Raw genomic sequence first — 11,281 nt, 5'->3', positions numbered from 1 at the left:
TCCCACAAAAACACCCACAAAACAGACGTTTCAGGACGTCATCTTGGACTTTGATCAACATTTTCTGACGTTATGGACCAATTATTATTATTATTATTATTATGGATTATTGATGACAATAATCGTATCCTGATAATGTGAGCATAATTAATAAGAAGCAAAAACACTAAGAACTGTTTGCATATTTATTTAAAATTTTAAAAAACTGAAATATAACAACAACACATATTCAGAACACCTAACATCATCAGATCCCACCAAAAAAAATTGGTTGAAAAGACTGAAAAAGAAAACATGGCTTTGCCAGTCGTCTAAGGAACGTTTGATTTTGGTTGAAAGAGGAAAATGAGACGTCTGTCTCATGTTGGAAAGACAACTATTCAAGGACGTCTGGTCTTAGTTTAACGTGAAAGCTGAAAGGTTTTCATTGCAAAGACAATCATACAGACTAAACAGCCCAAATTTAACGTCAAATTGAACGTCTCATCGTCTGATTGGTTCTTTAACGTTCTCAAAGTTATTAAACGTTCCCCGTTTAGTTTGAGTTGTAATTCTGAGAAATCTTCTGAATGCAGCTGCGTCTGAATCGTCTCTGGACGTGTTGGTTAAATGTCTCTGTGTGTCATTTTGTTGTGTCATCATCCTCGTTGTGATGTGACATCACATCTACACGACCAATCACGATCATCATCCTGAAAGAACCTGAACCTGGACTGAGAATCGCCTCCTGAGCAGAGTTCAGTTCCAGGAACTCGTCCTTAAAGGGGACAACAGAGAGGACGGGAGCGTGTTTCATGAAGTTCCTGCAGTGGAAACGAGTCAAAAGGTCGTCTGAACTTTAGCTGATCATCAGAAGTTTTTATTTCCAAACGTCATCCTGAAGAAACCAGTCCTCCCAGTCCTCCCAGTGTGCTGGTGTCAGTGGGGGTGTGGATCAGAGTGGGTCAGGACGCGGGGCAGCAGGGGTGGGACCGGGTGGTGGTGGTGGGGGGCGTGGTTTCTGTACAGGTAAAGGTCCAGTGTGGGCGGGGCAGGAGGGTACAGGTAGTGTGTGGGCAGGAACATCCTGCCGGCTTCAGCGAGCAGCTCCAAACCGACGGCTGACTGACGCTTCCACTTCGTCCTGACGGAGGAGGAGACACATCAGATATTTCATTTATAATTAAAACATTATAGAATCTATAAACCGCACACCTGAAGATTTATTTTCTGCACATAAATTTATTTAAAATACAAACTGTATCACAACTTGTGCACACAGGATAAATAATTAGATTAGTTTTCCGTGTATAATTAAAAATAAGAATAATTACAAAATGTTTAGGAAAGGTTTGTTTCTCATAACTAGAGAATAAAAAGTAAAAGCTTTTAGTCTTTAAAGAAATCCTCCAAAAAACTAAATCTAAATAAGATCAACAACGACGCAAATTGTCCAACATGGAGATGATGGTGAACCTCAGTCCTCCAGCCAATCACGGTGCAGGATTCTCTGTGGTCATGGAACAATAAAAATAAATCAATAAATAAAGAATCAGTGGTGTGTGCTCCTCCTGCTCTCCGTCCTCTCTGTGATTCTGCACTAAAAGCTCCAGATTTGTTTCTGCATTAATTATTGATCATTAATTACAGCACGCACTGTTGAATTATTGATCACACTGTGTTCATTATTAATCAGGAAATGTCTCACATGTGTCTGTCCACAGTGATACTCAACACAGACAGACAGAGAGACAACTAAAATAATCTTTGTTAGAGCAGGAAGTATGAAATATTTGTCTTACATTTATATTTATCACTGGGAAAGATTCATGATCAATAGTGTTTTTATCAAAAACTTCAGCTGCTGATGGATCTTGAGATTGTTTTGTTAATGTTTTACTTCCTGTTCTGGTCTGTTTCTGTGATACAACTACAAAGAAACATAAAACAGCTGTGAGATCCAAGTGACCAAAATGATCTCAAAGCAACACAGAGCTGCTACAAAAGACACAGAACAACTACGAAGAGACAGAACAACTACGAAGAGACAGAACAACTACGAAGAGACACAGAACAACTACGAAGAGACACAGAACAACTACAAAGACACACAGCACAACTACGAAGAGACAGAACAACTACGAAGACACACAGAACAACTACGAAGAGACAGAACAACTACGAAGACACACAGAACAACTACGAAGAGACAGAACAACTACAAAGACACAGAGAACAACTACGAATAGACACAGAACAACTACAAAGACACACAGAACAACTACGAAGAGACAGAACAACTACAAAGACACACAGAACAACTACGAAGAGACAGAACAACTACGAAGAGACACAGAACAACTACAAAGACACACAGAACAACTACGAAGAGACAGAACAACTACAAAGACACACAGAACAACTACGAAGAGACAGAACAACTACAAAGAGACAGAACAACTACGAAGACACAGAACAACTACGAAGACACACAGAACAACACAGAACAACTACGAAGAGACAGAACAACTACAAAGAGACAGAACAACTACAAAGACACAGAGAACAACACAGAACAACTAAGAAGACACAGAACAACTAAGAAGAGACAGAACAACTACAAAGACACACAGAACAACACAGAACAACTACGAAGAGACAGAACAACTACAAAGAGACAGAACAACTACGAAGACACACAGAACAACTACTACTGTCTTGTTTATGTGTTCTGGGACCAGGTCTTGTTTGTGTGTTCTGGGACCAGGTCTTGTTTGTGTGTTCTGGTACCAGGTCTTGTTTGTGTGTTCTGGTACCAGGTCTTGTTTATATGTTCTGGTATCAGGTCTTGTTTGTGTGTTCTGGTACCAGGTCTTGTTTATATGTTCTGGTACCAGGTCTTGTCTCTGTGCTCTGATGGTTTACCTCCTGTTCTGGTACCAGGTCTTGTTTGTGTGTGTTCTGGGACCAGGTCTTGTTCGTGTGTTCTGGTACCAGGTCTTGTTCGTGTGTTCTGGGACCAGGTCTTGTCTCTGTGCTCTGATGGTTTACCTCCTGTTCAGGTACCAGGTCTTGTTCGTGTGTGTTCTGGGACCAGGTCTTGTTCGTGTGTTCTGGGACCAGGTCTTGTTCGTGTGTTCTGGGACCAGGTCTTGTTCGTGTGTTCTGGTACCAGGTCTTGTTCGTGTGTTCTGGCACCAGGTCTTGTTCGTGTGTTCTGGGACCAGGTCTTGTTTATATGTTCTGGTACCAAATCTTGTTTGTGTGTTCTGGGACCAGGTCTTGTTTGTGTGTTCTGGGACCAGGTCTTGTTCGTGTGTTCTGGGACCAGGTCTTGTTTGTGTGTGTTCTGGTACCAGGTCTTGTTCGTGTGTTCTGGGACCAGGTCTTGTTTGTGTGTGTTCTGGTACCAGGTCTTGTTCGTGTGTTCTGGTACCAGGTCTTGTTTGTGTGTGTTCTGGGACCAGGTCTTGTTCGTGTGTTCTGGTACCAGGTCTTGTTCGTGTGTTCTGGGACCAGGTCTTGTCTCTGTGCTCTGATGGTTTACCTCCTGTTCTGGTACCAGGTCTTGTTCGTGTGTTCTGGGACCAGATCTTGTTCGTGTGTTCTGGTACCAGGTCTTGTTTGTGTGTTCTGGTACCAAGTCTTGTTCGTGTGTTCTGGGACCAGGTCTTGTTTGTGTGTTCTGGGACCAGGTCTTGTTCGTGTGTTCTGGGACCAGGTCTTGTTCGTGTGTTCTGGGACCAGGTCTTGTTCGTGTGTTCTGGGACCAGGTCTTGTTCGTGTGTTCTGGGACCAGGTCTTGTCTCTGTGCTCTGATGGTTTACCTCCTGTTCTGGTACCAAGTCTTGTTCGTGTGTTCTGGGACCAGATCTTGTTCGTGTGTTCTGGTACCAGGTCTTGTTCGTGTGTTCTGGGACCAGGTCTTGTTCGTGTGTTCTGGTACCAGGTCTTGTTCGTGTGTTCTGGGACCAGGTCTTGTTCGTGTGTTCTGGGACCAGGTCTTGTTCGTGTGTTCTGGGACCAGGTCTTGTCTCTGTGCTCTGATGGTTTACCTCCTGTTCTGGTACCAGGTCTTGACCTGGGTGTCACTGAGCTGCAGGGACGCAGCGAGCTCCATGCGGTCCTGGACACTCAGGTACTTCTGCTTCTGGAAGCTTCTCTCGAGCCTCGACAGCTGCTGGTCGCTGAACGCCGTCCGAGCTTTACGAGGTTTCTTCAGACGGGCCGTGGCGGCGTCTGAGGCCCCGCCCTGCACTGAGTGATTGACAGGTAGAAATGACATCACATCAGACGGGTCAGGTGATTTGTTCAAAGTCCTGGAGTTTATTATTATTGAAAAATTCTTTAAATCACTTTTCTGTTTTTCATCCAGTCCTGGAAAAACTGAAGAACTTTTTAATTCTCTGCACTCTTAAAAACAAAGGCACTAACTAGAACCATAAAGGGTTCTTCTGCTTGTTCCCATAGGAGAACCCTTGTTCAGAACCTTTTATAAAGGTTTCACACAGAATCTAGTTCTACCAAGAACTCAACATAAAGGGTTCTACTGACACCATCTGTGAAAGTTTACCCAGATCCCCCTTGTGACAGGTTCTAGAGGGAAACTCTTCTTTAAAGTAAAATGTTCCACACAGAACCCTCAACAATCTTCCACCTTCGAAGGGTGCTAACAAGAACCGACCCAGGGGGTTCTACTGAGAACCCTTTTATATTACAGTACAAAAAACCCTTGAAAAAAGAGTTGTTCTAAGATTTCAATAATCCTTGAAGAATTCTTTCTTCCAAAAAGGGTTCTTAATGGAACCCTTAGTCTTACAAAGAAAATTTATGGAACCTTTTCTTCAACAAAGGAAAGAACCCTTTATGTTGAGTTTATGGTAGAACTCTCTCAGGGTTCTGTAAGAAATCTTTAGAAATGGTTCTACCAGGAAGGAACATGGGTTCTTCTCTGGGGACAGGCTGAAGAACCCTTTATGGTTCTAGTTAGTGCCTTTATGTCTGAGTACAGTATCGTCCAAGGAGGTGCTGAAATATTGTCCATATAATTACAGAAGTATAAAATTAATTATATTAATTAAAAATAATATAATTATAAAAACTGTCCGACAAATGAAAGTTGGTCTCCGTCAGTTTGAAAACATCTGATGTGATGTGATGAAGTCCTGCAGCTCACAACCGAATATCTGAAGCATTAATATTTCATTACAAACGTTTTTTATGATAATGTCGTCACTCAGGCTGAACGTACGACTGAAATAAATAATGACATTTTCTGATTAATAATTAATGAGCAGGCCACATTTTTGACCTTAATAGGCCTCCTTATTCACACCATCAAATACAGCAGAATAAATACAAATAAATATATTTATTTTTCACAATTATTATAATCACTGCTGAGCTTTGAACAGAAATTTATTCAAAAGGACCAATGTGTATCAAGTTCTTAAAACTATCAGAATTTACTTTTAAAAACAAACTGATTTGATCTGAATTCTTACTCTTTTTTTTTTTTTAATCTGTCAGTTAAATGTGAAATAATAAACAAGATGAACATATTAATGCAGATTAATGCTTCTGTAATATACATGTATAGTTGTGATTATATGTTGGCAATATCAACTTCAAAATAATTTTAATTTAATGGTTTCATTGTTGTTATTATTAGCCTACTGATAATAATAATAATAATAATAATAATAATAATAATAATAATAATAATAATAATAATGTCCTTATTATTAGTCAGTAACCATAAACCACCTCTCCAGCGGCAGATCAAGTTAATCCACAACATTTTATTATTTCTCTTTTATTTCTGTGAATAAAAAACTGAAAATGTTTTTTAATGAGCAGCTGAAAATAAAATGAAATAACGACTTTAAATCAAATATAGATATTAAATCACGTGAGACCTGAAAACTGTTAATCCGCCTTGTGACGCTCTGATAATATCAATATTCATTTAAAACAGCTTCATATTAAAAATCTTCTATTTAATATAATATAACAATTGTTTTTTTAAATCACGTAATTAACCAGATGAAGCGTTTTTTTTTTCAGTCTGCACAGATTATGAAATAAATGATTTTGTTCTGCTTTAAATATGGCCAGTATACTATAATAACAGGAAGTATTTCAGACAAAACCAGAAAAAACAATAAAAATGTCCTTTTCTTAATCAGAAACGGTTCATCAGCTTTCAGTAAAATCATGAAATCAATTAAGGATTTTTTTCCCGTCAGTCACTCCGTTTGATCTGACGTTATATTTCTGTCATCAACTTAAATCTGTTATGTTGTCATAAAAAAAAATATTAATATATTTCTCTGATTTTTTCTGTTTTGTTTTGTTTTTTTCTCTCCTACCTCTGGACTCGCTGTCTGAAGAGGAACTTTTATCCTGAAAATCTTCGGACTGGAACGGCTCGGGTTCCAGCTCAGGTCGTCCCGGGTCAGAGTAGACCTGTCCCGGGTCAGTGTAGGACCGGCAGTCCGCTAAGATGTCCCGGATCAGGAAGGAGGAGGTGACGGAGCGGGGCTGCAGCTGCTGGAGGTCAGCGGGCAGCAGAGCAGACTCCAGGCGGGGAACGCGCTCTCTGCGTGGGGACGGAGGCGCCGAGCAGCCGCTGCTGCTGCCCGGGCTGAGCTCCGGAGGGTCTGACCGGGAGAGGAGCGCCCCGGGCGGCCTGAGGGACAGCAGAGAGTCGATGCGGAACCTGGAGGCAGAAACCTCCATCTCCACCTGAACTCAGGTGAGTCTGTCCGGTCAGAGGAGGAGCGGAGACATCACGGTGGAGACACGAGAGACAGCAGGAGACGGGACAGACAGGAGGAGCAGCGGGAAATATGATGCACAACTTCAAATATTAGTTTGATCGTGACGTCATTTTACAATTATATTTAAATTAATTCAGTTAAAATTAAGAGTTAATAAAATATCAGTGAGTGTAAAGGCTGATTATTAATCCAGATTGAAACTGAATCAATCGATCAGCAGCTGATATCAGCACCAGAGAGGGAGAGAGAGAGAGAGAGAGAGAGAGAGGGGGGAAGAGGGAGAGAGAGAGAGAGGGAGAGGGAGGTTTGTTGAGTTGATGTGAAGACAAAAAATAATGTAAAGATTTATTAACTCTCCTCGTGTGTGTGTGTGTGTGTGTGTATGTAAGAGAGTGTGTGAGTGTGTGTGTGTGTGTGTGTGTGTGTGTGTATGTGAGAGAGTGTGTGAGTGTGTTTGTGTGAGTGTGTGTGTGTGTGAGTGTGTGTGTGTGTGTGTGTGTGTGTGAGAGAGAGAGAGAGTGTGTGTGTGTGTGTGTGTGTGTGTGTGTGAGAGAGAGAGAGTGTGTGTGTGTGTGTGTGTGTGTGTGTGTGTGTGTGTGTGTGTGTGTGTGTGTGAGTGAGTGACAGCAGCTGATGTCTCTTTGAAGTCAAAGGGAACAACGGTTAATAATTTAATATTTTCAGTTGCAGCTCATTTTCAAACAGACAAAGACGAATCAGGTTCATAATTCACTGTGAACAAAGATTCCAGTTTATCTAAAGAAGAAAAGTAAATTATCTTAACGAAAGATGAAAGGTCTTCAGAACTGAGTTTAGTTTATTTCAAAACTTTGGGTTTTGAGAGTTTGAGCTTGAATCAAAACTCTGAATGCAGTTGCTTTAAAATGATGTTTTCTCAACTTTTTTTTTTTCAGTACAGAACTGATTCATTTTAAATACAAAAAAAAAACATTTCATGTACAGTAAAGTTCTGAGTTAAAGTTTTACTTTTGGCTACTTATTACAGTTAATCCATCTGAGCGTTTTACACTGAATATTTCTGTGATCATTGAGACGTTTCTGTGCAGCTGGAAATAAAGATGCAGACTTAAATCTTTATGAAGCTCTTATATGTTTCACAGGCTACACTCTTAGAAATAAGGGTTCCAAATGGGTTCTTCCTGAAGGGCTGTGGTTCTACACAGAACTGCTTACTTCTGAAGAACCCTTTATGGAAGAAAATGTTTGTCAAGGGTTCTTTGTAAGACTAAGTGTTCCATTAAGAACCCTTCCATCCAAAGAACCTTTTTTAGAAGAAAGAGTTCTTCAGAGATTGTTGAAAACCTTGAGGAACTCTTTCAAGGGTTCTCTGTAGAACCACTGTAGAAGAGCTGGTGGTGACGAAGAACAATAGATAAGCGTAAAATAGAAAAATATGTTTGATAATTTGTCACAAATGTTTGTTTTTACATATTTATAAAGAAATGAAGGTCCCAGTACAGAACCCTGTGGGACTCCTCTGATGATCTGACCTGTTTGTTTTCAGACTCATAATAAAACTTTTGGTGGAATCAGATGAAAGAACAACACAAAGAAAAAAGATGCTCGTGTTTATTTTTATGTATATTTATGTTTCCATGTTGTCACAGTGCTTCAGTTCAGACTGTACGTTCCCAGACCCTGAACGCCTCTCCTGGACACAGAGTCGGACCGATGAGCCCTGAACGCCCGCTCACGAGCCTCCGGGTCCCTGAAGGTGTCCAGAGCAGCAGGAACCTGAGGAGGAGCAGAGAGGAGAGAGGAGGTCAGGAGCAAATATATCCCACAATGCAATTCAGCAGTGACAACAACAACAAGAACATGACGCACGAAAGGAGCGACCGAGGGAGCTCTGTGTAACGACAATCACGCTTCAGTAAATGTCGCTAAGGTTTCACTTTGCCAGGCAGATTCTTTTTTTTTAATTTGTTTGTCGTTGGCACAGGTTACCATGGTTACATCTCCAAGAGGTTGTGATGAGCAGTGTGTCCAAAAAGATTCATACTCAAAAGTCTGTTGAACAACAGAACATGTTGTACAGACACAGAAACAGTAAATGTAATATCACTGCAATTCAACAAATTTATTGAATATAAAAAGGTTCTTGGTAGAACCTCCTGGTTGGAAGTATCATTGAACATGTATTGAATCAGTCAGTGAGATACACACCCCTACAGTTTATGTCAGGTTGTAGGTAGAACTGCTTTAAAGGTTCTAACAGGAACCAAAAATGGTTCTTATATGGGGACACGCTATAGAACCCTAAAGCTGTCAGAGAACATGGAACATGTTCAGGTGGAAATAAAACTCTGATTGAGGGGATGTTCGGTAAATGCAGCATTTTTAAGATTCTATAAGTCTGACTAATCAATTAATTGATTGTTAATTTTACCAATGATCAATTAAGGAAAGAGGAAATACTCTGCAGCCCAAGTCTGAAGCAAACAAACATTTACTCTCTACAGTACCTCATTATGATGCTGTACAATTTGGATATTGCACCAATTAAAAATGTAGTCATGGATATTTAATCAATAATGTATAAATGGCAGTAACTGCACCTCATTTGACTTTGTTGAATAAGGAAACTTTAGAAAAAGACAAAACAAAACAGAAAAAAAAAATTCAAATAAATGTGTTTTGTATCAGAAATTATTAATGATTAATCAGTTATTAGTATTTTCAACCATCAATTAAGGGAAATGCAGAAAATATGCGACTGTAGTTTGGACAGAACAGAGACAAATACTTTGTACTTTTAATTAAGTATTTTTCTAACACCAGTACTTTTACTTGTAACTGAATAATATTTTAATAATGTAACAGTACTTGTACTTGAGTACAGATGTTCATCAGTAATGAGTGACCATGAACGCGTCTTTATAAATCCTTCTGTAACCAGCAGACTGTACCTGTCTGAACTGAGGCAGTTTGAACGGAGTCTGAGTGACGGGCAGAGGTCTGCTCCTCCTCAACAGGCTGGTCCTGGTCTCCTGATTACTACATGCTTTCATCTGCACACACACACACACACACACACACACACACACACACACACACACACACACACACACACACAGATGTGTTTATGTCACAGGATACTGACTTACATTCATTCTCTCACTGTAGACTGACTCTGATATCAAACACCTAAAATAACAGATATTTGATGTTTTAGTTTGATCCATGTCCCATCTGCTAACATGGAGGGGGGCGGGGCTTATGAAGTATAGTGCAGCCGTTCAAGCTCCACTCTGTCTCCCTCTCACCTTCTGCTGCTGTTGGAGGTTGCTGGCTTGATCCCTGATCAGCTGTTCGTTGATCCAGCGGCGAGCGTACTGATGAGAGAGAATGTCTGCGATGGGAGATGGTGGCCTGATGGACACATCGATCAGCACATCAATCATCATCAATCAATAATCAAAAATCAGTTCTGTGGAAGTTTTCTGACCTGGACATGATTCCAAAAGTGATGTCAGGCACCGCCATGCTGCGTGAGGCCTCCTGTCGTTTGGGGGCGGACTTTGATCTTCTGGCCCCGCCCCTCTGAGCGCGGTACTGACTCAGCTCTTTGGCCGTCACCATGCCGGACATCACGGCGTCCCGGTTCAGAGACACAAAGTCTGGTGCGACGATTTGAGCGGAGTCTTTACGTCTGGTCTGAACCCCCCAACTGGACAGAGCTGACACAGCACAAGTAGAACTGTCACAAACTACAACTCCCAGCAGGCCACAGTGGTCACTGCTAAGACCTGTGGGAGTGCAGCATACATGCATTAAACAGTGACATTTAAAAATGAAGTATCATGATAATAATACACAAATGGTAATGTTGTGTAAATAATCCAGCTCTTCTTTAACATCCTGTCTGCTCTGACATCATTTCTGTTTTCTTTTCTGCAGTTCTGGTTCTGACTCTGTCCACGTCCCGACGTTCGTCAGTCATTTGACAAAAAGACAAAACACACAATAAGAAAATATAAAGACTGACTCATTTTCTGTAGAAACCCCAATAATGTCATTTGTGTGAATTAACCATGTAGTGAAAATGTTACACAGTGACAGACCTGATCCACACCACAGTGTGTGTGTGTGTGTGTGTGTGTGTGTGTGTGTGTGTGCGTGTGTGTGTGTGTGTGTGTGTGTGACTGAGTGACAGCAGTGATTGTTGCCTGAAGGCATGTTTCCTTCATGAAAACACACTGTGACAGCTGACCGCTGCTACACCTCCCTCTCTCTCTCTCTCTCTCTCTCTCTCTCTCACACACACACACACACACACACACACACACAAATAATCAAACATTGCAACCACTGTTTATTGAAGAAATAGGAAAAACAAAACAAATTTTAGGCTCATAACTGTAAAATTTGCTGTTTTGTTCTGCAGAAGTTTCCTGCATTCGTCAAATGAAACTAGTTTATTCTGTTACATAATTCTGAAGGTTTTTCTGCGAGACTGAAGCTCCTGGTTTTAATGTAAACGATACGAGTTCATCCAT

The 11,281-nt window shown here is 40.8% G+C and overlaps 1 protein-coding gene and 1 pseudogene across 2 annotated transcripts in view; both read right to left on the bottom strand.

Annotated features, from left to right (window-relative positions):
* Positions 1-308: 308 nt before the first annotated feature.
* On the bottom strand, positions 309-6,798 carry LOC146319738 (barH-like 1 homeobox protein; annotated as a pseudogene). The gene is made up of 3 exons (XR_014771484.1): positions 6,351-6,798; positions 4,035-4,236; positions 309-1,123 (listed from the first exon to the last, which is right to left on the bottom strand). The product of XR_014771484.1 is annotated as a barH-like 1 homeobox protein (transcript).
* Positions 6,799-8,336: 1,538 nt separating this feature from the next.
* Positions 8,337-11,281, bottom strand: part of cfap77 (cilia and flagella associated protein 77) — a 7,670-nt gene continuing 4,725 nt past the window's right edge. Inside the window, exons 4-7 of the mRNA XM_084729397.1 lie at positions 10,231-10,462; positions 10,049-10,154; positions 9,692-9,793; positions 8,337-8,516 (exon numbers count right to left, since the gene is read on the bottom strand). Of these exons, the coding sequence (XP_084585523.1) occupies positions 8,394-8,516; positions 9,692-9,793; positions 10,049-10,154; positions 10,231-10,462 (563 nt within the window). The 3' untranslated portion in view covers positions 8,337-8,393. The remainder of the gene's footprint in view (positions 8,517-9,691; positions 9,794-10,048; positions 10,155-10,230; positions 10,463-11,281) is intronic.

Source organism: Lutjanus erythropterus, chromosome 10, assembly GCF_056507025.1.
Source record: "Lutjanus erythropterus isolate fLutEry1 chromosome 10, fLutEry1.hap2, whole genome shotgun sequence".
Classification (NCBI taxonomy): domain Eukaryota; kingdom Metazoa; phylum Chordata; class Actinopteri; order Lutjaniformes; family Lutjanidae; genus Lutjanus; species Lutjanus erythropterus.
Note: the sequence above shows the minus strand (reverse complement) of the source record. Positions and strands in the feature narration are given on the sequence as shown.